The sequence below is a fragment of the Oncorhynchus keta genome, chromosome 19 (assembly GCF_023373465.1).
Source record: "Oncorhynchus keta strain PuntledgeMale-10-30-2019 chromosome 19, Oket_V2, whole genome shotgun sequence".
In the NCBI taxonomy this organism is placed as follows: Eukaryota; Metazoa; Chordata; class Actinopteri; order Salmoniformes; family Salmonidae; genus Oncorhynchus; species Oncorhynchus keta.
Window position 1 is genome coordinate 19630852 of NC_068439.1, and position 26932 is coordinate 19657783.

At 45.9% G+C, this 26932-nt stretch overlaps 1 protein-coding gene across 1 annotated transcript in view; it reads right to left on the reverse strand.

Moving 5' to 3' along the window:
• Positions 1-26932, reverse strand: part of LOC118372792 (syndetin-like) — a 260402-nt gene that overhangs the window by 123288 nt on the left and 110182 nt on the right. Inside the window, exons 14-16 of the mRNA XM_052469962.1 lie at positions 7896-7987; positions 3565-3659; positions 2931-3029 (exon numbers count right to left, since the gene is read on the reverse strand). Coding sequence (XP_052325922.1) covers positions 2931-3029; positions 3565-3659; positions 7896-7987 — 286 coding nt within the window. The remainder of the gene's footprint in view (positions 1-2930; positions 3030-3564; positions 3660-7895; positions 7988-26932) is intronic.

Consider the following 26932-nt stretch of genomic DNA (forward strand, 5'->3'; position numbering starts at 1 on the left):
GTGATTTTCGTTGTCTCTGATTGGGAACCATATTTAGGCAGCCATATCCTTTGAGTGTTTGGTGGGTGATTGTTCCTGTCTCTGTGTTAGTTATTCACCAGATAGGCTGTATAGGTTTTCACGTTCCGTTTGTTGTTGTTGTATTGTTCGTGTTTTTTTGTCTATTAAAGATGTATCGAACTAACCACGCTGCATTTTGGTCCGACTCTCTTTCAACGGAAGAAAACCGTCACAGTACCGGTATAGAGTCAATGTGGAGGCTATATACAGGGGGTACCGGTATAGAGTCAATGTGGAGGCTATTTACAGGGGGTACCGGTACAGAGTCAATGTGGAGGCTATATACAGGGGGTACCGGTATAGAGTCAATGTGGAGGCTATTTACAGGGGGTACCGGTACAGAGTCAATGTGGAGACCATATACACGGGGTACCAGTACAGAGTCAATGTGGAGGCTATTTACAGGGGGTACCGGTACAGAGTCAATGTGGAGGCTATATACAGGGGGTACCGGTACAGAGTCAATGTGGAGACCAAATACAGGGGGTACCGGTACAGAGTCAATGTGCAGTGGCACCGGTTAGTCGAGGTAATATGTACATGTAGGTAGAGTTAAAGTGACTATAAATAGATAATAACAGAAAGTAGCAGTGGTGTAAAATAGGAGGTCAATGTAAATAGTCTGATTAGTTTGATTAGATGTTCAGGAGTCTTATGGCTTGGTGGTACAAGCTGTTTAGAAGCCTCTTGTACCTAGACTTGGTGCTCCGGTACCCTTTGCCGTGTGGTAGCAGAGAGAACAGTCTATGACTAGGGTGGCTGGAGTCTTTGACAATGTTTAGAGCCTTCCTCTGACACTGCCTGGTATAGAGATCTTGGATGGCAGGAAGCTTGGCCCTAGTGATGTACTGGGCCATACGCACTACCCTCTGTAGTGCCTTGCGGTCGGAGGCCGAGCAGTTGCCATACAAGGCAGTGATGCTCTCGATGGTGCGGCTGTAAAACCTTTTAAGGATCTGAGGACCCATGCCAAATCTTTTCAGTCTCCTGAGGGGGAATAGACTTTTGCCGTGTCCTCTTCACAACTGTAGTGGTGTGCTTGGGCCATGTTAGTTTGTTAGTGATGTGGACACTTGAACCTCTCAACCTGCTACACTGTCAATGAGAATGAGGGTGTGCTCGGTCCTCCTTTTCCTGTAGTCCACAATCATCTCCTTTGTCTTGATCATGTTGAGGGATCGATGTCGGTGAATAGGCCTATCACTATTGTGTCGTCTGCAAACTTAATGATGGTGTTGGAGTAGTGCCTGGCCGTGCAGTCATGAGTGAACAGGGAGTACAGGAGGGGACTGAGCACGCACCCCTGAGTGGCCCATGTGTTGACGATCAGCATGGCGGATGTGTTGTTACCTACCCTCACCACCTGGGGACGGCACGTCAGGAAGTCCAGTATCCAGATGCAAAGTGAGGTGTTTAGTCCCAGGTCCTAAGCTTATTGATGAGCTTTGAGGGCACTAGGGTGTTGAACGCTGAGCTGTTGTCAATGAATAGCATTCTCACATAGGTGTTCCTTTTGTCCAGGTGGGAAAGACCAGTGTGGAGTGCAATAGAGATTGCATCATCTGTGGATCTGTTGGGGTGGTATGCAAATTGGAGTGGGTCTAGGGTTTCTGTGATAATGGTGTTGATGTGAGGCATGACCAGCCTTTCAAAGCACTTCATGGCTACAGACTTGAGTCTGTAGTCATTTAGGAAGGTTAACTTAGTGTTCTTGGGCACAGGGACTATGGTAGTCTGCTTAAAACTTGTTGGTATTACAGACTCTGACAGGGAGAGGTTGAAAATGTCAGTGAAGACACTTGCCAGTTGGCTAGCCATGCTCGCAGTACACGTCCTGGTAATCCGTCTGGCCCTGCGGCCTTGTGAATGTTGACCTGTTTAAAGGTCTTTTACTGGCTGTGGAGAGCGTGATCACACAGTCGCCCTGAACAGCTGGTGCTCTCATGCATGTTTCAGTGTTATTTGCCTGTAGTTTAGCTTGTTTGGTAGGCTCGTGTCACTGGGCAGCTCTTGGCTATGCTTCTATAATGGTTTGCAAGCCATGCCACATCCAACGAGCGGAATAAGTGATTTAGTATTCAAGCACACACAGAGGAGGAGTGCAGTTGGTGCATGTGACAGAGCAGATATCTGGACATAGTTTCAGTTGAATCATTTTAACAGTTCTGTGGTCAATTCAAGAGAGATAAAAACTAGCTACAATGTAAGTTGCACCTCTAAGCCCAGGGGGCACAATATAAATGTTAATGTCAAAATGTGTTAATGCAGCCAGTGCGACATAATGAAGGCCCACACAGTTTGCTGACGAGTAATGGCTTCGTGGCTGCATCCTAAGTTGTTGAGTATTCAGACAGAATGTGAAAATGATGCTTAGGGAGCGGAGGGCGAGCAGGAGCTTGGTGGTAGAGTGTCTTAGTGTTGCTAACAGGGAAAATGGGATCAAAGCAGAGTTGGACACTGTCTCTGCCAATGTTGCTCTTCTCCTGTGTTGCTCCCACATTCCTCTGTCTCTCTTTGTCTCTCTTTATCTCGTCAGTCTCTCAACCTCTGTCTCACACTCGTATTCTCTCTCCACCTACCCCCTACTTACATCTTCTTTTTCTCTCTGATCACTATTTCTGTCAGTATACTGCTATTTATCATCTATAACACCTGACAGGTAAACACACAACTGATCAGTGCAGACATCTTCTGATATAATGCATTCATTTATAATTATATCCACTTATATTCAGGTTGGGGAGAACAATAATGATGTAAACAGACCATTGTTTTCCTGTGCAGATGGTGCAAACACACATATCCAACCAGGAAAAAAATCTTATAACTTGGGTAAACATTCGCTAGCTAGGGCTAGGCAAGGACCTCACCTGTGGTAGTTCTTGAAGTAGTTTACGCTCTGACGTTTGATGGATTCCTGCAGCAACTCTGACTTACTGCCGCAGAACTCCTCCCCCACTTGCATCAGCCTGTGTGTGTGTGTGATTTACAGAGACACAGAAACAGAAAGTATGGGGAGAGAAAGGAGGAACAATGTGCCAAATGAGATCGAAAGAACACAAATGTGAGGGATTTTTTTATTTATTCGCCAGTAGTTCAAGTTCCCTAATTAACCCCATAGAGTTACTTCACAGCCATGTGGCCCTGAGACTGATCCCTGAGGAACCCCTATTCTCTCTCCCCACTGACCTGTAAGGACACAGCTGACCCAGAAACCCGATTCCTTAATTGACAAGCTTGTAAAGAGCCTGATTACGACCCTGTTCTGTTGGCAGAACAAGCAGATTCATTGATGCCCACATAACTCCCTCTTCGCTTTGGTGGTTGTTCATTTAAAACAAGGGGTTTCACATGGACTGGGGGACAGAGGGAGAGCTTGAGGTTTCGATCCCCTGTCGTTCAAACCAATTAGTGCTAATGAGGATGTGGTCGTAGAAATATAATTACTAGAACGGGTATTCCCATTCAATTCTATTAATTATATTTCTATGTAGGCGTCATTACCTGCTGATAACATCCAAGACCACGATGAAGTCGTCATATTTGAAGTTAGACATGTCTGTACCAAGCAGATAGGCTTTCACTTTTAGCTGGACTTCCTGTAGGAAGAGAAGGGGAGGAAGATTTGACAATATTAAAGATTAAACTCATCGCCAGAGACTTTATTGTGGGTGAAGAGAATACTTGTTAGAGAGATGTGGAGGAGCGAGAGAGAGAGAGCGAGATGGGGGCGCGAGAGAGAGAGGGGGGCGAGAGAGAGCGAGATGTGGGGGGCGAGAGACGAGCGAGATGTGGGGGGAGAGCGAGGAGATAGGGAGGGAGCGAGCGAGCGAGCGAGGAGATAGGGAGGGAGGAGCGAGCGAGCGAGCGAGGAGATAGGGAGGGAGCGAGCGAGGAGCGAGCGAGCGAGCGAGCGAGGAGATAGGGAGGGGAGCGAGCGAGCGAGCGAGCGAGGAGATAGGGAGCGAGCGAGCGAGCGAGGAGATAGGGAGGGAGCGAGCGAGCGAGCGAGCGAGGAGATAGGGAGGGAGCGAGCGAGCGAGCGAGGAGATAGGGAGGGAGCGAGAGATAGCGAGAGAGGAGCGAGAGAGCGAGCGAGGAGAGAGCGAGCGAGGAGAGAGCGAGCGAGCGAGAGAGAGCGAGCGAGCGAGGAGAGAGGGAGCGAGCGAGCGAGGAGAGAGGGAGCGAGCGAGGAGAGAGGAGAGAGGAGGGAGCGAGGAGGAGAGGAGCGAGCGAGGAGAGAGGGAGCGAGCGAGGAGAGAGGGAGCGAGCGAGGAGAGAGGGAGCGAGCGAGGAGAGAGGGAGCGAGCGAGAGAGAGGGAGCGAGCGAGGAGAGAGGGAGCGAGCGAGAGAGAGGGAGCGAGCGAGGAGAGAGGGAGCGAGCGAGAGAGAGGGAGCGAGCGAGGAGAGAGGGAGCGAGCGAGGAGAGAGGGAGCGAGCGAGGAGAGAGGGAGCGAGCGAGGAGAGAGGGAGCGAGCGAGGAGAGAGGGAGCGAGCGAGGAGAGAGGGAGCGAGCGAGGAGAGAGGGAGCGAGCGAGGAGAGAGGAGCGAGCGAGGAGAGAGGGAGCGAGCGAGGAGAGAGGGAGCGAGCGAGGAGAGAGGGAGCGAGCGAGGAGAGGGAGAGCGAGGAGAGAGGGAGCGAGCGAGGAGAGAGGAGCGAGCGAGGAGAGAGGGAGCGAGCGAGGAGAGAGGGAGCGAGCGAGGAGAGAGGGAGCGAGCGAGGAGAGAGGGAGCGAGCGAGAGAGAGAGGGAGCGAGCGAGGAGATAGGGAGGAGCGAGAGATAGAGGAGCGAGCGAGATAGAGATAGGGAGCGAGCGAGGAGATAGGGAGCGAGCGAGGAGATAGGGAGCGAGCGAGGAGATAGGGAGCGAGCGAGGAGATAGGGAGCGAGCGAGGAGATAGGGAGCGAGCGAGGAGATAGGGAGCGAGCGAGGAGATAGGGAGCGAGCGAGGAGATAGGAGCGAGCGAGGAGATAGGGAGCGAGCGAGGAGATAGGGAGCGAGCGAGGAGATAGGGAGCGAGCGAGAGATAGGGAGCGAGCGAGGAGATAGGGAGCGAGCGAGAGATAGGGAGCGAGCGAGAGATAGGGAGCGAGCGAGGAGATAGGGAGGGAGCGAGCGAGCGAGCGAGGAGATAGGGAGAGCGAGCGAGGAGATAGGGAGGGAGCGAGCGAGAGGGGGGGAGCGAGGAGATAGGGAGGGAGCGAGGAGATAGGGAGGGAGCGAGGAGATAGGGAGGGAGCGAGGAGATAGGGAGGGAGCGAGGAGATAGGGAGGGAGCGAGGAGATAGGGAGGGAGCGAGGAGATAGGGAGGGAGCGAGGAGAGATAGGGAGGGAGCGAGGAGATAGGGAGGGAGCGAGGAGATAGGAGCGAGCGAGGAGATAGGGAGCGAGCGAGGAGATAGGGAGCGAGCGAGGAGATAGGAGCGAGCGAGGAGATAGGGAGCGAGCGAGGAGATAGGGAGGGAGCGAGAGATAGGGAGCGAGCGAGGAGATAGGAGCGAGCGAGGAGATAGGAGAGCGAGAGATAGGGAGCGAGCGAGGAGATAGGGAGCGAGCGAGGAGATAGGGAGCGAGCGAGGAGATAGGGAGCGAGCGAGAGATAGGGAGCGAGCGAGGAGATAGGAGAGGAGAGCGAGGAGATAGGGAGCGAGCGAGGAGATAGGAGCGAGCGAGAGAGAGGGAGCGAGGGAGGAGAGAGGAGCGAGAGATAGGGAGCGAGCGAGGAGATAGGGAGCGAGCGAGAGATAGGGAGCGAGGAGAGCGAGGAGATAGGGAGCGAGCGAGGAGATAGGGAGCGAGCGAGGAGATAGGGAGCGAGCGAGGAGATAGGGAGCGAGCGAGGAGATAGGGAGCGAGCGAGGAGATAGGGAGCGAGCGAGGAGATAGGAGCGAGCAGAGAGCGAGCGAGCAGAGAGCGAGCGAGGAGAGAGCGAGGAGCGAGCGAGGAGATAGGGAGCGAGCGAGAGATAGGGAGCGAGCGAGGAGATAGGGAGCGAGCGAGGAGATAGGGAGCGAGCGAGGAGATAGGAGCGAGCGAGGAGATAGGGAGCGAGCGAGGAGATAGGGAGCGAGCGAGGAGATAGGGGGAGCGAGCGAGGAGATAGGAGCGAGCGAGGAGAGAGCGAGCGAGCGAGGAGAGAGCGAGCGAGCGAGGAGAGAGCGAGCGAGCGAGGAGAGAGCGAGCGAGCGAGGAGAGAGAGCGAGCGAGCGAGGAGAGAGGGAGCGAGCGAGGAGAGAGGGAGCGAGCGAGGAGAGAGGGAGCGAGCGAGGAGAGAGGGAGCGAGCGAGAGAGAGAGGAGCGAGCGAGGAGAGAGGGAGCGAGCGAGGAGAGAGGGAGCGAGCGAGGAGAGAGGGGAGCGAGCGAGGAGATAGGGAGCGAGCGAGGAGATAGGAGCGAGCGAGGAGATAGGGAGCGAGCGAGGAGATAGGGAGCGAGCGAGCGAGGAGAGATAGGGAGCGAGCGAGGAGATAGGGAGCGAGCGAGCGAGCGAGGAGATAGGGAGGAGCGAGCGAGCGAGGAGATAGGGAGGGAGCGAGCGAGCGAGGAGATAGGGGAGGGAGCGAGCGAGCGAGGAGATAGGGAGGAGCGAGCGAGCGAGGAGATAGGGAGGGAGCGAGCGAGCGAGGAGATAGGGAGGGAGCGAGCGAGCGAGGAGATAGGGAGGAGCGAGCGAGCGAGGAGATAGGGAGGGAGCGAGCGAGCGAGGAGATAGGGAGGGAGCGAGCGAGCGAGCGAGGAGATAGGGAGGGGAGGAGCGAGCGAGGAGATAGGGAGGGAGCGAGAGAGCGAGCGAGGGAGGAGCGAGAGCGAGGAGAGCGAGCGAGCGAGGAGAGAGCGAGCGAGCGAGGAGAGAGCGAGCGAGCGAGGAGAGAGCGAGCGAGCGAGGAGAGAGCGAGCGAGCGAGAGAGAGCGAGCGAGCGAGGAGAGAGCGAGCGAGCGAGGAGAGAGCGAGATAGGAGCGAGGAGAGAGCGAGCGAGCGAGCGAGAGAGGGAGCGAGCGAGGAGAGAGGGAGCGAGCGAGGAGAGAGGGAGCGAGCGAGAGAGAGGGAGCGAGCGAGGAGAGAGGGAGCGAGCGAGGAGAGAGGGAGCGAGCGAGGAGAGAGGGAGCGAGCGAGGAGAGAGGGAGCGAGCGAGGAGAGAGGGAGCGAGCGAGGAGATAGGGAGCGAGCGAGGAGATAGGGAGCGAGCGAGGAGATAGGGAGCGAGCGAGAGATAGGGAGCGAGCGAGGAGATAGGGAGCGAGCGAGGAGATAGGGAGCGAGGGGAGGGGAGCGAGAGATAGGGAGCGAGCGAGGAGATAGGGAGCGAGCGAGGAGATAGGGGAGCGAGCGAGGAGGGAGGGAGCGAGCGAGCGAGCGAGGAGAGAGGGAGCGAGGGAGCGAGCGAGCGAGGAGAGAGGAGCGAGCGAGCGAGCGAGGAGAGAGGGAGCGAGCGAGCGAGCGAGGAGGAGAGAGGGAGCGAGCGAGCGAGCGAGGAGAGAGAGGAGCGAGCGAGCGAGCGAGGAGAGAGAGCGAGAGCGAGAGCGAGAGCGAGAGCGAGAGAGAGAGAGAGAGAGAGAGAGAGAGAGAGAGAGGAGAGAGAGAGAGCGAGAGAGAGAGAGAGAGGAGAGAGGAGGGGGGAGAGGAGAGGAGGGGAGAGGAGAGAGGAGAGGGGAGAGGAGAGGAGAAGGGGAGAGGAGAGAGGAGGGGGAGAGGAGAGAGGAGGGGGAGAGGAGAGAGGAGGGGGAGAGGAGAGAGGAGGGGGAGAGGAGAGAGGAGGGGGAGAGGGAGAGAGAGGAGAGAGGGAGAGAGAGGAGAGAGGGAGAGAGAGGAGAAAGCTTGTGTTCTGACCTGCCAGATTCGAGTGAGTCCATGCTCCAGTTTCTTCTTTACATAGCTGTGGTCAACAACCGCCTCCTCGGTGTCTGCAGCAACCGCTTCATCTGGGGACACAAATCACACATTGATTCATAAATACATCACACTGAAGTACCAGGCCTTATTCTATCTGTTGTTGTCTTGTTCGTAGGTGCTCATGATGTCAGTTGCTCATTCAGATGTATCTAGAACTGACTTTGGAACAGATTGGACTGAATTAACAGATTGGGGCAAATGTTGACTGTTTCACCCCATCTTAATAGTACAAGTAATACCTTTGCTTTTCAACCTTTCGTTTTGTTAGAGTAGCATTAATATTGCAAATAGATTGTGGGTCCTATCAATATAATTGTCTGAATAATTACCAATCCTCCATATATTTAAACAAATATTATTTATTCTAATTGCCATATATTTTTCAACTGCAATGTCATGTTTCAAAAAAGTTGTGAACATTTCTATTCTCATAGCTTCTACAGATTGTAAATTAAAATTTTTTACTAAGAGTCTTATTATAATATTCATCAATTGACTATGACTTTTCAAAATTACGCACCAAATAAAATAACATGTATTGGTCACATACACATGGTTAGCAGATGTTAATGCGAGTGTAGCAAAATGCTTGTGCTTAATATCTAACAAGTAATCAAACAATTTCACAACTACCTTATACATACAAGTGTAAAGGAATGAATAAGAATATGAGCGATGGCCAAACGGCATAGGCAAGATGCAGTAGATGGTATAGAGTAGAGTATATACATATGAGAAGAGTAGTGTAGGGTATGTAAACATTATATAAAGTGGCATTGTTTAAAGTGGCATAGTTTAGTGACTAGTGCTATATTTATTACATCCAATTTTTAATTACTAAAGTGGCTAGAGATTGAGTCAGTATGTTGGTAGCAGCCACTCAATGTTAGTGATGGCCAATTAACAGTCTGATGGCCTTGAGATAGAAGCTGTTTTTCAGTCTCTCGATCCCAGCTTTGATGCACCTGTACTGACCTCACCATCTGGATGATAGCGGGGTGAACAGGCAGTGGGTTGGGTGGTTGTTGTCCTTTATGATATTTTTGGCCTTCCTGGGACATCGGGTGGTGTCGGTGTCCTGGAGAGCGAACTAAACTAAACTACCTAGTTTATCCCCGGTGATGCGTTGTGCAGACTTCACTACCCTCTGGAGAGCCTTACGGTTGTGGGCGGAGCAGTTGCCGTACCAGGCGGTGATACAGCCCGACAGGATGCTCTCGATTGTGCATCTGTAAAAGTTTGTGAGTGATTTTGGTGACAAACCAAATTTCTTCAGCCTCCTGAGGTTGAAGAGGCGCTGTTGGGCCTTCTTCACAACACTGTCTGTGTGGGTGGACCATTTCAGTTTGTCTGTGATGTGTACGCCGAGGAACTTAAAACTTTTCACCTTCTCCACTACTGTCCCATCGATGTGGATAGGGGGCTACTCCCTCTGCTGTTTCCTGAAGTCCACGATCATCTCCCTTGTTTTGTTGACATTGAGTGTGAGGTTATTTTCCTGACACCACACTCCGAGGGCCCTCACCTCCTCCCTGTAGGCCGTCTCGTCGTTGTTGGTAATCAAGCCCACGACTGTAGTTGCGTCTGCAAACTTTATGATTGAGTTGGAGGCGTGCATGGCCACGCAGTCATGGGTGAACAGGGAGTACAGGAGAGGGCTGAGAACGCACCCTTGTGGGGCCCTAGTGTTTAGAATCAGCGGGGTGGAGATGCCGTTTCCTACCCTCACCACCTGGGGACAGACCGTCAGGAAGTCCAGGACCCAGTTGCACAGGGCGGGGTCAAGACCCAGGGTCTCGAGCTTAATGACGAGTTTGGAGGGTACTATGGTGTTTAATGCAGAGCTGTAGTCGATGAACAGCATTCTCACATAGGTATTCCTCTTGTCCAGATGGGTTAGGGCAGTGTGCAGTGTGATTGCGTCGTCTGAGGACCTTTTGGGGCGGTAAGCAAATTGGAGTGGGTCTAGGGTGTTAGGTAGGGTGGAGGTGATATGATCCTTAACTAGTCTCTCAAAGCACTTCATGATGACGGAGGTGAGTGCTACGGGGCAATAGTCATTTAGATCAGTTACCTTAGCTTTCTTGGGAACCGAAACAATGGTGGCCCTCTTGAAGCATGTGGGAACAGCAGCCTGGGATAAGGATTGAATATGTCCGTAAACACACCAGCCAGATGGTCTGCGCATGCTCTGAGGATGCGGCTAGGGATGCCGTCTGGGCCTGCAGCCTTGCGAGGGTTAACACGTTTAAATGCTTTACTCACGTTGGCTGCGGTGAAGGAGAGCCCGCAGGTTTTGGTAGCGGGCTGTGTCGTTGGCACTGTATTGTCCTCAAACCAAGCTAAAAAGTTGTTTAGTTTGTCTGGGAGGAGGACATCGTGGTCCGTGACGGGGCTGGGTTTCTTTTTTTAGTCCGTGATTGACCCTGCCACATACCTCTCGTGTCTGAGCCGTTGAATTGTGACTAAACCAAACAGAGGATCCGCTTTGGGAAAGTCGTATTCCTGGTCGTAATGTTGGTAAGTTGACGTTGCTCTTATATCCAATAGTTCATCCCGGCTGTTTGTAATAAAACTTAAGATTTCCTGGGGTAACACCAGTGCTATTGGCAGAGTTAGCTCCAGGTAAATGTTGCAATTCTTCATACAATCCTGAACCTGTGACCAAAAACAAGCTACATATGGGCAGTACCAAAACAAGTGAACTAATGATTCTGTCTCTTCGCAGCAAAATCCACAAAGCTGGAATGGTTGTATATACAGTGGGGCAAAAAAATATTTAGTCAGCCACCAATTGTGCAAGTTCTCCCACTTAAAAAGATGAGAGGCCTGTAATTTTCATCATAGGTACACTTCAACTATGACAGACAAAAGTTTGGACAAACCCCCTTTTTGGAGGTTTTCTTTATTTTTACTATTTGACATTGTAGAAGAATAGTGAAGACATAAAAAATATGAAATAACACATATGGATCCATGTAGTAACCAAAAAAGTGTTAAACAACTCAAAATCTATTTTAGATTCTTCAAAGTAGCCACCCTTTGCCTTGATGACAGCTTTGCACACTCTTGGCATTCTCTCAACCAGCTTCACCTGGAATGCTTTTCCAACAGTCTTGAAGGAGTTCCCACATATGCTGAGCAATTGTTGGCTGCTTTTCCTTCACTCTGCGGCCCAACTCAACCCAAACCATCTCAATTGGGTTGATTGTGGAGGCCAGGTTATCTGATGAAGCACTCCATCAAATATCAAATAGCCCGTACACAGGCTGGAGGGGTGTTTTGGGTCACTGTCCTGTTGAAAAACAAATGATTGTCCCACTATGAGCAAACAAGATGGGATGGCGTATCGCTACACAATGCTCTGGTAGCCATACTGGCTAAGTGTGCCTTGAACTCTACATAAAGCACAGACAGTGTCACCAGCAAAGCACCCCGACACCACCTCCTCCATGCTTCATGGTGGGAACCATACATGTGAAGGTCATCCGTTCACCTACTCTGCGTCTCACAAAGACACGGCAGTTGGAACCAAAAATCCAAAAATTTGAACTCATCAAACCAAACGGACAGATTTCCACCGGTCTAATGTCCATTGCTCGTGTTTCTTGACCCACGCAAGTCTCTTCTTATTATTATTGGTGTCCTTTGGTGGTTTCTTTGCAGCAATTCGACCATGAAGGCCTGATTCACGCAGTCTCCTTTGAACAGTTGATGTTGAGATGTGTCTGCTACTTGAACTCTGAGAAGCATTTATTTGGGCTGCAATTTCTGAGGCTGGTAACTCCAATGAACTTATCCTCTGCAGTAGAGGTAACTCTGGGTCTTCGTTTCTGTGGCAGTCCTCATGAGAGCCAGTTTCATCATTGCGCTTGATGGTTTTGCGACTGCACTATTAAGAAACTTTCAAAAATTTTTACATTTTCCGGATTGACTGACCTTCATGTTTATCTTTGCTTATTTGAGCTGTTCTTGCCATAATAAGGACTTGGCATTTTACCAAATAGGGCTATCCTCTGTATATCAACCCCTACCTTGGGGTGGCAGGTAGCCTAGTGGTTAGAGTGTTGGGCCAGTAATCATAAGGTAGCTAAATCGAATCCCCGAGCTGACAAGGTAAAAATCTGTCATTCTGTCCCTGAACAAGGCAGTTAACCCACTGTTCCTAGGCCGTCATTGTAAATAAAAATAAAATGTTCCTAACTGACTAGTTAAATAAAGGTTACATTTAAAATGTTCAAATTGCCTCAACACAACTGATTAGCTCAAACACATTCAGAAGCAAAAAAATTCCACAACTTAACTTTTAACAAGCCACAGCTTTAAATTGAAATGCATTCCAGGTGACTACCTCATGAAGCTGGTTGAGATAATGCCAAGATTTTTTTCCGCAAAACACCTTTACTGAACTCTGATTATTACACATGTGCACCTTGTGCTGGGGAAATTAAAGGCCAGTCTAAAATGTGCAGTTGTGTCACACAACTCAGTTCCACAAATGTCTCAAGTGGAGAGAGCATGCAATTGGCATACAGACTGCAGGAATGTCCAACTGAGCTGTTGCCAGAGAACTGAATGTTCATTTCTCTACCATAGACATGCCTGGTTGCCTGGTTGCTCTTCAAAAGTACTTTCCTTTCAATCTTAAATAAGCATGCCACATTCAAAAAATGTAGAACTAAGAACAGATATAGCCCTTGGTTCACCCAAGACTTGACTGCCCTTGACCAGCACAAAAACATCCTGTGGCGTTCTGCATTAGCATCGAATAGCACACGCAATATGCAACTTTTCAGGGAAGTCAGGAACCAATATACTCAATCAGTTAGGAAAGCTAAGGCTTTTTCAAACAGACATTTTCTTCCTGTGGGAACTAATTCCAAAATGTTCTGGTACACTAAAGTCCCAGAGAATAAGAGCACCTCCTCCCAGCTGCCCACTGTACTGAGGATAGGAAACACTGTCACCACAGATAAATCTACGATAATCGATCATTTCAATAAGCATTTTCTACAGCTGGCCATGCTTTCCACCTGGCTACCCCAACCCCTGCCAACATCTCCGTACCCTCTGTAGCAACTTGCCCCTCCCCCGCTTCTCCTTAACCCAAATCCAGACAGCTGATGTTCTGAAAGAACTACAAAATCTGGATCCCTACAAATCAGCTGGGCTAGAAAATCTGGACCCTCTAAAATGATCCGCCAAAATGGTTGCAACCCATATTACTAGCCTATTCAACCTCTACAGATGTCTGAATGTCTAATATGGTGTATTGATGTCTGCGTGTCTAATATGATGTGTATTGATGTCTGCGTGTCTAATATGATGTGTATTGATGTCTGCGTGTCTAATATGATGTGTATTGATGTCTGCGTGTCTAATATGATGTGTATTGATGTCTGCGTGTCTAATATGATGTGTATTGATGTCTGCGTGTCTAATATGATGTGTATTGATGTCTGCGTGTCTAACATGATGTGTATTGATGTCTGCGTGTCTAATATGATGTGTATTGATGTCTGCGTGTCTAATATGATGTGTATTGATGTCTGCGTGTCTAACATGATGTGTATTGATGTCTGCGTGTCGAACATGATGTATATTGATGTCTGCGTGTCGAACATGATGTGTATTGATGTCTGCGTGTCGAACATGATGTGTATTGATGTCTGTGTCGAACATGATGTGTATTGATGTCTGCGTGTCTAATATGATGTGTATTGATGTCTGCGTGTCTAATATGATGTGTATTGATGTCTGTGTCTAATATGATGTGTATTGATGTCTGTGTCTAATATGATGTGTATTGATGTCTGTGTCTAACATGATGTGTATTGATGTCTGCGTGTCTAATATGATGTGTATTGATGTCTGTGTCTAATATGATGTGTATTGATGTCTGCGTGTCTAATATGATGTGTATTGATGTCTGTGTCTAATATGATGTGTATTGATGTCTGTGTCTAACATGATGTGTATTGATGTCTGCGTGTCTAATATGATGTGTATTGATGTCTGTGTCTAATATGATGTGTATTGATGTCTGCATGTTTAATATGGTGTGTATTGATGTCTGCGTGTCTAATATGATGTGTATTGATGTCTGCGTGTCTAATATGATGTGTATTGATGTCTGTGTCTAATATGATGTGTATTGATGTCTGTATGTTTAATATGGTGTGTATTGATGTCTGTATGTTTAATATGGTGTGTATTGATGTCTGTATGTTTAATATGGTGTGTATTGATGTATGTATGTTTAATATGGTGTGTATTGATGTCTGTATGTTTAATATGGTGTGTATTGATGTGAGTGCACATTAAGCAGTGAAGGATGAAGGTAACCGGTTGTAGAAATCACTGGCTGGCTACAGTACATCTCAAGGGGAACCATAAAACATGGGGTATTTGGAGAATAAACATTGAATTCCACTGAAAGAAAGCGGTTGAGCTTGAGGTGACCTTCAAACTTCGTTGGAGGGGCCTGAGAGAGGTCATTCCTAAACCCTACAGCTCTGAAGGGCAATTTCGTCACAGAACCGCCGCAGTGGAAAAGCGCACCCAGACACACACACCATAACAGACACAGACATCAATACACACCATATCAGACACAGACATCAAATCAGACACAGCAAGCCGGGACAAACGAAGGAGAAAAAGACCTTGCCGGCATGAAGTTAATATCAACCTGAACCTTGGTAACTCTGAAGTGGCTAAACTACACTTGTCTTTCTTTGTACCAGCCACATAAGATGTGAGCGCTCAACCACTTCCATCCTCTGAGAGCACTTGCATTAACCTCAATCAAAAAGAGAAGAAAAACTCAAGATGTGACCTAGATGATGACCAGTGGTGGTTTGTGCCATTTAAGATGAGGGAGGATGATTATTTTGATTCAGCGTGACCTATTTCTATGACAGCATATTTGATGATGATATTCCATTCACCCAGCTCAATGTAACATCAATAGGCTTAGGCTACTGCATGAAACTTGAATTTTCCCTGTACAAATCATGAGGTGCATGAGGTTGCTGCCTATTTCTCAGGCCCAGAAGCTAGAATATGCATATAATTGTCAGATTGGGATAGAAAACACTCTAAAGTATCCAAAACTGTCAAAAATATTGTCTGTGAGTATAACAGAACTGATATTGCAGGCGAAAACCTGAGGAAAATCCAACCTGGAAGTGTTGTTTTTCCTGAAAGCTCTCTGTTCCACTGGATGCCTTGCCTCCATTTAAAGGGATATCAACCAGATTTATTTTCCTATGGCTTCCACATGGTGTGAACAGTCTTTAGACATAGTTTCAGGCTTTTATTTTGAAAAATGAGTGAGATCGATCACATCGAGTCAGTGGATGGCTGGGTGCCAGCAGAGTTTTGCATGCACAACAGCTTGGAGCAGACATTTCTCTCTCTCTCTCCTATTGAAGAAGCTACAGTCCCGGTTGAAATATTATCAATTATATATTGTAAAAACAACCTGAGGATTGATTATAAAAAACATGTGACATGTTTCTACGAACTTTACGGATTCTATTTGGAATTTTCGTCTGCGATGTCGTGACCCCTCGAGCCTGTGGATTTCTGAACATGACGCGTCAACCAAATGGAGATATTTTGGATATAAAATACAATTATCTTTATGGAACAAAAGGAACATTTATTGTGTAACTGGGAGTCTTGTGAGTGCAAACATCCGAAGATCATCAAAGGTAAGCGATTGAATTGCTTTTCTGACTTTCGTGACCAATCTACTTGGCTGCTAGCTGTTTGTAATATTTTGTCTACTGAGAGAGATGTCCTTACATAAACGCTTGGTATGCTTTCGCCGAAAAGCTTTATTGACATCTGACACACCAGGTGGATTAACAACAGGCTAAGCTGTGTTTTGCTATATTGCACTTGTGATTTCATGAAAATTAAATATTTTTTCATAATTTAATTTGGATTTGGCACTCAGCAATTCAGCAGATGTCCCGTTAACGGGATGGGTGCATCAAGAAGCTAGCTAACATAACATAGCATCCCTCTTTGTTTGAGCTGGGTGTTGAGTAGGCAAAACTGTCTGGCTGCATTTTCTATCTAAGTTAAAGTTTAAAAAAAATATATATATAGCTCTCACCGAATATAGCTCTCGCTCTTCCTTCTCCTTAATTTTGGAAGAATTTAATTTGTTCAAAACTGTTCAACTATTGGCTTTCTCTATTTGAATCAACTACTCACCACATTTCATGCACTGCAGTGCTAGCTAGCTGTAGCTTTCGGTATGATATTCATTCTCTGATCTTTTGATTGGGTGGACAACATGTCAGTTCATGCTGCAAGAGCTCTGACAGGTTGGAGGACGTCCTCCGGAAGTTGTCATAATTACTGTGTGCATCTATGGAAGCAGGTAACAACCATGAGCCTCCTAGGTTTTGTATTGAAGTCAATGTACCCAGAGGAGGACAGAAACTAGCTGAGACGACTGTTGAGGCTACTGTAGACCATTGCAAAACAGTGTGTTTAAATAAATTATTTGGTGATGTATATGTTTAGTATAGTTTCATCTAAAAATTGTACCTTTATTAATGTTACATTTTTATTTTATTTATTTTTTACATGAAATTTACTGAAAAGGACGGTCCTCCCCTTCCTCCTCTGTGGAGCCTCCACTGATGAAGACAGCAGTTGAAACTATACTAAACATATAGGCTCGGTCTTTTGGAGTGACATCCCTACCTATTGAAACCTCTAGTTATAGAAAGTGGTAAATATTCAGGGATGTTACAGTTACGGAATATAATCCAGGGATTATGATAGATAACAATATGACATCACAGAAAAAATAAACAAGCTACTGGAGAACTCAGGTACTATAAACGGGTGCCCATTCGTGACTAGTTTCACCTTGTGAGGGCTTTTCCCACAAAACATTGCTATTTTTATCCATCTTTGTGCAGACTGGAGCTTCATCCAGAGGACTTGGACAACTAGTCTTTTGACATGAACTGCTGTCAGAGTGTGGAGAGAAGATGACATCTGCACTGACCCATTCCAACTGGGAAGTTTAAAAAAGGGAGACTTCATTTGAAAATAATTCATTTGAAACTCTCCTTTTAATCCCCTTGATATATATTATATCAATAGTAATACTTTAATTATTTCAATCAAATACACAATATTAACTATATTGTAGACCTGTTTAATACAATATACTCGTATATGCATTTAACTCATATTTTGCAGTCACAACACTGAAGAGTGAGAGTCCTCCAATTTTCTAGGTGAACTGGTTGTTTATATCAAACCTACTCTCCACATATCCTATTGACTGATTGTTAATGGAAAACTGTGCAGCATCAACACTGCAGGCATACTGACAGAAGTTCTGGAAGTGTCAAACTCAGAGGTGATAGTGAGTCAGACAGCCAAATGACACAAAAGACTATACAGATACTATCTCCCAAGATGTAGTTAACATTTTACACCCACATTCCACCCACCCACCCATTCAGGTCAACCAAAATGGTGTCCAAAACTCTGACAAAATTAGAGGAGCATGGAGAAAGTAATTAGAACAGAGCCTAACAGAGCAGAAAATAACAGAAGCAGAGCGAAGCAGAAAAGAGAACAGAGCAGAACAGAGCCAGACAGACACGGGAAAGTTTCTTTGGACAGTGTTCATAATTCAGATGAGATGTTCGAGCTGTTCTTTAGATTTTACAGATATACTAATGACCATATTCATCTCAAATCAAAATGTATTGGTCACATACGAGTGTTTAGCAGATGTTATTAATTTCACAACAATACACACAAATCTAAGTAAAGGAATGGAATTAAGAATATATAAATATTTGGACGAGCAATGTCAGAGCGGCAGAGACTAAGATACAGTAAAATAGAATACAGCACATACATATGAGATGAGTAGTGCAAAATATGTCAACATTAAAGTCTATGTATATAGGGTAGCAGCCTCATGAGCTAGTGATGGCTGTTTAACAGTCTGATGGCCTTGAGATAGAAGCTGTTTTTCAGTCTCTTGGTCCCATCTTTGATGCACCTGTACTGACCTTGCCTTCTGGATGATAGCGGGGTGAACAGGCAGTGGCTCGGGTGGTTGTTGTCCTGGAGGGCAGGTAGTTTGCCCCAGGTGATGCGTTGGACAGACCGCACCATCCCTGGAGAGCCCTCTCAATTAGAATACTAACATTTGGGGGGTACTTATGTTTGTCCTAATTCAGACATGTACAAGTGTGTATTGATACGCATGTGTGAATTAGAAATGTGTTTCGGCATATCCCAACTCCCGAGACACACTTGGAGGGTGTGATTTGTCACAGCTCTGCTGAGAGTGAATTTTGCTATTGTTATTATCATAACACATTTCCAGCACTGGGTGATGAAAGTAGGCAATTCTCTAACTGATCATGAATACAGATAGACACAATCAGTGTAAAGAGCATGTGATGTCAGACATATGACAGCTCATCATAGCTTCTCATTTTAAATAATGCATTTCCTGATTTGTAAGGTGAATCTCATAATTTGTCACATCTTGGTTTGCCTGATTGGAATTGTCACTTTGAATGGCCCGACAGTGTTCTAAATCTATTACACCCCCCTCCCCCTCCCCGACAACTGCATGGTAGTTGCTAGGGATATACAATATGGGGCCTCCTGAGTGGCGCGGCAGTCTAAGGCACTGCTCCGCAGTGTTAGAGGCACCACTAACTCGAGTCACACTGCATTATTTCTCCCTCATGCAACAATTCATGTTGTTAATCCAACGACCAGATAAAGTTAACTTAATATTCCTCAATATAAAAGAAAAGAGAAGCTTGAGTTGTTATTATTAGCGGCTTATCGGAACACTTCGCTATAGTCATTCATTGCAGCTCCAGTGCATTTCATGGCTTATAAAAGTGTTTACCAAAGTGTCGACAGTGCTGAATAACAACTTAAACATGAACTTACACAAAAACAGCAGCTCTTTGTTGTATTCATTGAGTCCCTCTAGTAATGGTTTTACAAGTTCCTGTGATGTAAAACACCTGGCAGACTAAGAATGACCTGTCGGTGCATCCTAACCATGTCACAGAGAGGTGAACAAATTGCACTGTTATTTCTCCTGACTGGGCCAAGAACGACTGCATGAGTCACTGCCTGAGAGAAAGAATGGAAGAAAAGAAAGAATAGGAAATCCCAGGCCCACTCTGACATCACAGAGGAAATAGAGGAAAGTGTTATTTAACAAAGGAGTAAGAAGGGAGATTAGCTGTAATCTAACAATTCCACAACAACTAACTAATACACACAAAGCTAAGTAAAGGAATAAGAATATATACATATAAATGGATGGATGAGCAATGACAGCGCAGCATAGGCAAGATGCAATAAATGGTATAAAATACAGTATATACATATGAGATGAGTTATGCAAGATATGGAAACATTATTAAAGTGACCAGCGATCCATTTATTAAAAGAGATTCAATTAAAGCGATGTAATGTAGTGTGCATCTCCTCTCTCAGCCAGGCAGAAATAGTGCACATTACGCATAAAAGGTTCTAGGCCTTTCTATGTACCACCCAGGTCAACTGAATATCCCTGGAAAGCTTATCTCATTGCTTACAAGACTGTCATAGTAGCCAATCCCATCTGTAATGGATGCCTAGAGCGCGTAACCAGGCAACGTCATATTTTTGATGCGCAAAGATAGACATTCAATGTTGCCATTAGGTCATACATCATCAGATATCTAGCCTTTTGCCAGTGTTATGTTCCATCCAACCTAAGTGTTAAGTTGACACCCCTCATGTTGCTATAGCTCAAACACTGACCAAATCAAACCTTACCTCGTAAGATGTTTGCTGTTTGGTGAAAACGGTATGGAAAATAAACATTTAGACTCTCGGGGCTGGTAATCAATAACGGTAGGTCACATGCTGACAAATAAGACATCCTTATGATCTGAGTTCTGGCTTTCGGTGTCTATCATTGTATTCCATGTTTATTTTGTTTATGCTTCACAACACTAACCGGAATGTAGGAAGCATCCATCTTGAAATGAGGTCATCTGCTCGGCCTGCCCTTATAGGTTCGTATACCCATTTGGTAGTAAATCACACCAAAGATTTTAAGGCACCAATCAACAGCCAAGATAGTAAGCTTTCTGCAGACACCCTGCTTTTGCAGATAAAGTCTACCGTTCTTATACCAGACTGAATTGAATAAAATAAAAAATTGGGTCCCCAATTTACATTACATTTAAGAGGGGAAAAATGGAAGGAAAGAAAGAATAGGAAAGCCCAGGCCTACTGTGACATCACAGAGGAAATAGAGGAGGAAAGAAAGAATAGGAAAGCCCAGGCCCACTGTGACATCACAGAGGAAATAGAGGAGGAAAGTGTTCTTTAACAAAGGAGAGAGAAGGGAGATTAGCTCATCTGACTGGCTTGGAGAGGAGATTAGATGGGAGGGGAGGAGAGGTCAGTCTGCTAAAGAAAGAGGGAGCTGAACACGGACTGTTAATGCTACTAATAGGAACAAGGGAGGGAGGAAAGAGGAGCCTGAGGAGGAGGATGATATAAAAGGACAAAGACTTAAATGGTGCAATAGAGTATTTCTAGGTTACTTTGTATCAAGACTGGGTCTCAGTTTAACACCAGCAAAATGTCAATTGAACTAGTAATTGAACTCATTCTAATGCTCTTCCGAAAATACCAGAAAGCAGTTTAGCTTGAACAAGGCAAGCCACAGACAGGAAATAATCTGCGGAGTGAGGTGTGATGAAACAGCACCCAGAGGGCTTTCATTGTGTTAACAGATATCCTTCCTCTGACGACGAAAAGGAAGGATGCCAGAAAACAGCCGGCCAACGCCTCAAAACCTACATCAGATAGCTCCAAGGCGAAGTTTCTCAAAGCAATAGAAAGAGACAAGATTTTGACAAGGAGCCTTGAGAAACTCAGACGGTCTCCATTCAAATCCTAGCCGGCCAAACAGTTATCTAAACACCAATGTGACAGTAATAACTTTACGTAATTTCCTCTTTTGACCTGGCAATCGCATTTCTGCACCATCTTTGCGAGTGAAGATGATGTTGGAATGTGAAAACACAAATCCAAGCTGGTCACAGGCCAGGGAAAGCAATTTACCTGCTGACAGGCCTGGCAAATGAAGGAGAGAGAAGCTGCCTTAACAAAGATGGAAGTAAGTAGCAGCGGCAATGGAAGGCAATGGGAGGAGTAATTGTCCATTTCCGCACGGGGATTGCAGCGTTATTCAATGTCCCAGACACACATAATTAGCCAAGCAACAATGTACAGTTGAAGTCGGAAGTTTACATACACTTAGGTTGGAGTCATTAAAACTTGTTTTTCAACCACTCCTGGCTTTAGAAGCTTCTGATGGGCTAATTGACATCTTTTGAGTCAATTGGAGGTGTACCTGTGGATGTATTTCAAGGCCTACCTTCAAACTCAGTGCCTCTATGCTTGACATCATGTGAAAATCAAAAGAACTCAGCCAAGACCTTAGAAAAAAAATTGTAGACCTCCACAAGTTTGGTTCATCCTTGGGAGCAATTTCAAAACGCCTGAAGGTACCACGTTCATCTGTACAAACAATAGTATGCAAGTCTAAACACCATGGGACCACGCAGCCGTCATACCTCTCAGGAAGGAAACACATTCTTTGCGGAAAGTGCAAATCAATCCCAGAACAACAACAAAGGACCTTGTGAAGATTCTGGAAGAAACAGGTACAAAAGTATCTATATCCACAGTAAAACGTGTCCTATATTGACATGACCTGAAAGGCCGCTCAGCACGGAAGCCGCCATAAAAAAGCCAGACTACGTTTTGCAACTGCAAATTGGGACAAAGATGATACCTTTTGGAGGAATGTCTGATAAAACAAAAATAGAACTGTTTGGCCATAATTACAATCGTTACGTTTGGAGGAAAAAGGGGGAGACTTGCATGCTGAAGAACACCATCCCAACCGTGAAGCACGGGGGTGGCAGCAACATGTTATGGGGGTGCTTTGCAGCAGGAGGGACTGGTGCACTTCACAAAATAGATGGCATAATGGGGCAGGAAAATGTGGATATATTGAAGCAACATCTCCAGACATCAGTCAGGAAGTTAAAGCTTGGTCCCAAATGAGTCTTCCAAATGGACAATGACCCCAAGCATACTTCCAAAGTTGTGGCAAAATGGCTTAAGGACAACAAAGTCCTCTGGGAATGTGATGAAAGAAAGAAAATGCTGAAATAAGTCACTCTACTATTATTCTGACATTTCACATTCATAAAAGAAAATGGTGATCCTAAATTACCTAAAACAGGGAATTTTTACTAGGATTAAATGTCAGGAATTGTGAAAAACTGTATTTGGCTAAGTTGTATGTAAACTTCCGACTTCAACTGTAGATGAAAATGCCTAAATGATCAGAAGGGACTGGCTACATATGAATGATGTCATGTTAAGCTAACTATGGAGTGTCCATTTCTCTTGGACTGAATCAAGAAAGACAGTAGTCCAAGTTAGACTGTAGTATATCAATTTGGCACACCCAAGACATTACACTAAATAACAGGAGATGTTAAGAGAAATGTCATGCTCCTATGAGATCATAAGTCAATCAAAACGATTGTGAAAAAACTCAACTTGTTCAAACATAAAATGAACGTTACTTCTTCATTCATCTTGAGGCGAAGCTGTACACGTGGGAAGGCAAATGTCAAGGCCAACATCTTCCCCCCTCTGTCCTGGATTGGTTGTATGTTTAATGTGGCAGTTCCAAAGCTAACAGTCAATACGAGGGGCTCCAGTCCATGCTGTGAGCTTGTAACCGATCCACCGACCACGGCCATTTATCCTCTCACCACCGAGGACCTGTCCCAGCTGATTGAACATCACAGTGGGTGAGCTACATGTATGACTGATAATTCAATTTGGAAAGGTGGGAGGGAACCGTCGCCCGTATTCATTCCAGAAACAACTTCCCTTTATTGAGTGGTGACATTAATTACTGATACATCATGGTGACAGGTTCACTACGTCAGCTGTGGTGGCCCTCAGTAGGTGTTTCACTCTGCATCCCAAATAGCACCCTATTCCCTATATAGTGCGTTACTTTGCTTTGACCAGGGTCCTGGTAGTGCACACTATATAGGGGATAGGGTGCCATTTGTGCTTCATGTGCAGTGTTGCAGCAGCCAGCTATGGACCGTTTCGTTATTTTTCCAATGACAGAGAGGAGCCTGGCGGTCATGCGGGGCACCGGGTAGAACGTGTGGGGTCCCAGGACACAACGCCAGTCTGACAAATGAAGATCAACATGTAAATCTCTCCTTTTAAGGCTTTGGTATACGCACACACAAACAGAGATGCACACCCACCTATAAGCACACCGAACACACACACACGCTCTCTCTTGCTCACACTCACCAAGCACACAGACTAAACACGCACACCCTTTACATCATATAAAAAGGTAAAGCTGGTGCAGAGTGAGGTCACCTTCACTTAGAGGGCAGTACAGTAGATGAAAGCCAATCACACCCACTCTCGATGTGATGGCCCTGCCCCCCTTACAACTAAATGGAATATGTCCTTTCACCTCGCAGAACAGCGGGATGTGTTAATCTTCGGTTTGGAAGCTGGAAGGGTACGTCTCTAATGGTACCATATTCCCAATATATTGCACTACTTTTGACCACATAGTGCACTATACAGGGAATAGCGTGTCATTTGTGACTGTCGTCAACGATTTAGGGGATAAGGGCATCACTGTGGTCCTACTCGTCATCGTCCATTTTGTTAATCAAGCTAATGTACTGAAGGGGGAAATTGAACCTCCTTCCCACTGAGAAAGAACAAATTCTGGATTTGATCCAAAGCTACTGTTTAGTCTTTGAAAAGTTAAACAAATACAATTCACCAAATGAAAACGACTCCAGTGAGCTACCTTGAAACCAACACTCCCCTGAAAGAGATTAACTCTACGTGAAACCTGAAACTTTATCGCTATGGAAACAGAGCCACCAGTTGTGTTCACTAAGCTTGGATACCTAAGGAATGTGACATTAGTGATGACACAAACTGGAGTTGTCTTGTTAATCCCAACATAAACCCGTCTTGGACTGCCTCTGTGGTTTCAAACTTTGGCTTATAGTTACAGTTGAAGTCGGAAGTTTACATACACCTTAGTCAAATACATTTAAACTCAGCACTTCACAATTCCTGACATTTAATCATAGTAAAAATTCCCTGTCTTAGGTCAGATAGCATCACCACTTTATTTTAAGAATGTGAAATGTCAGAATAATAGTAAAGAGAATGATTTATTTCAGCTTTAATTTCTTTCATCACATTCCCAGTGGGTCAGAAGTTTACATACACTCAATTAGTATTCAGTAGCATTGCCTTTAAATTGTGTAACTTGGGTCAAATGTCTCGGGGAGCCTTCCATAAGCTTCCCACAATAATTTGGGTGAATTTTGTCCCATTCCTCCTAACAGAGCTGGTGTAACTGAGTCAGGTTTGTAGGCCTCCTTGCTCGCACACGCTTTTTCAAATCCGTCAACACATTTTCTATAGGATTGAGGTCAGGGCTTTGTGATGGCCACTCCAATACCTTGACTTTGTTGTCTCAAACCGTAATCTAGCTTTTTTGGGGCGGTTTTGGAGCAGTGGCTTCTTCCTTGCTGAGCGGCCTTTCAGGTTATGTCGATATAGGACTCGTTTTACTGTGGATATAGATCATTTTGTACCCATTTCCTCCAACATGGTGACAAGGTCCTTTGCTGTTGTTCTTGGATTAATTTGCACTTTTCGCACCAAAGTATGTTCATCCTTCCTGAGTGGTATGGCGGCTGCGTGGTCCCATGGTGTTTATACTTGCTTACTTTAGTTTGTACAGATGACCATTTGGAAATTGCTCCCAAGGTTGAACCAGACTTGTGGACCTCGACAATTTTTTTTCTGAAGTCTTGGCTGATTTCTTTTGATTTTCCCATGATTTCAAGCAGAGGCACTGAGTTTGAAGGTTGGCCTTGAAATACACCACAGGTACACATCCAATTGACTCAAATTATGTCAATTAGCCCATCAGAAGCTTCTAAAACCATGACATTTTCTGAAATATTCCAAGCTATTTTAAGATACAGTCAACTTCGTGTATGTTAACTTCTGACCCACTGGAATTGTGACACAGTGAATTATAATTGAAATAATCTGTCTGTAAATAATTGTTGGAAAAATTACTTGCGTCATGCACAAAGTAGATGTCCTAACCGACTTGCCAAACTATAGTTTGTTAACAAGAAATGTGTAGAGTGGTTGAAAAATGAGTATCAAATGACGCCAACCTAAGTGTATACAAACTTCCGACTTCAACTGTATATAGAGTCAGGGCTGAAAGTAGATTGAATTTGTTTTTACATATAGAATCCCTATTAATTCAATACCATCTCTGTGAGCATGGTCATAAAGAATTGTCATTTAACTGCAAAAATGTTTGAACTTTTATTGCGGCATAAACACAACCAGTCATGATGTTTGAACCAGTCTGATTGTCAAACAGGCTCTATTACGCGGCTACCCATTACGCGGCTACCCATTACGCGGCTACCCATTACGCGGCTACCCATTACGAGGCTACCCATTACGCGGCTACCCATTACGAGGCTACCCATTACGAGGCTACCCATTACGAGGCTACCCATTACGAGGCTACCCATTACGCGGCTACCCATTCACGCGGCTACCCATTACGAGGCTACCCATTCGAGGCTACCCCACGCCTACCCATTACGCGGCTACCCATTACGCGGCTACCCATTACGCGGCTACCCATTACGCGGCTACCCATTACGCGGCTACCCATTACGCGGCTACCCATTACGAGGCTACCCATGCACATTCATCCACAACATCCTACCAGCCTCCAAACAGTGGTGACAGTACTTTGGGCCTTTTATAGAATAGTACTGTTGCTCCAGCAGATCAACCAGTAGCTTAGCTACCTCATCATAACATCTCTAACTGCCTGTGAGAATTACTGTGGCCTGCTTTGGAGAGTGTTGCACTTGGTAACCTTGTTTAAATTGTGATGGGGGAAATAAGAGGTTCCCAGGAAAGCAGATCAACACTACATTTGATACAATCTGATTATCACGTAAGCAATGTGTCATCCCTCTTGGCTGTACTGAAACATCCCAAATACAATAAGTCCTGACAGAAGGGTGGGCCACTGAGGGACATGAGGGTGTCTTCATGTAATTAGGAAAAAGGAATCAGTCATTTCCTATTGAAGGACAATGGACAAACGTCAATCAAACTGGTGCTTATACGGAAATGAACATGATCATGGAATGGAAATTAATACTCAGTGTTAAATATCAGTTTGTCTCCATCGCTTACCGTGGGGATTATTTTAAATGACTCAACTAATCATTAGAATGAATCATTAGATTCTAATGTTTGGACTGGAAGTCTTTGGAGAAGACTCAGTGACTTAGCCAGCGACGTGCTTTCAGGCCTGGTCGGCTCAATGATATTCCACATGTACAGCCAGAGAGGGAGAGCCACTGAAGTAAAATGAGAAAATAAATTCCACTTAACTATCAACACAGTGGTGATCTACCTCAATTAGCCATACTATCAAGCCAATGTGGGCTGTGCAAATGTGGGGCTGCGCATTCACAACAGACTTCTGTTACATGGGCAGGGTAGACAACGGGGCAGTAGCTCACCTCTATTAAGTGCAAATGCAATACTTTAAAATCCATCAATCTCTGGGTTTAAGTCTGTGGGGCCTCAATGAAAGTCAACTCCCCCTTTGTTTTTGCTGAATCAGCTTACATTTATTTAGGGGCAGCTGATTAAAAGAGCCAGGAGCATGGAGGGAACACTACTGCAGCCCTACCGCTGGTTTCTAAGAACTTCTAGAGGACGAGGGGGGGTAAACG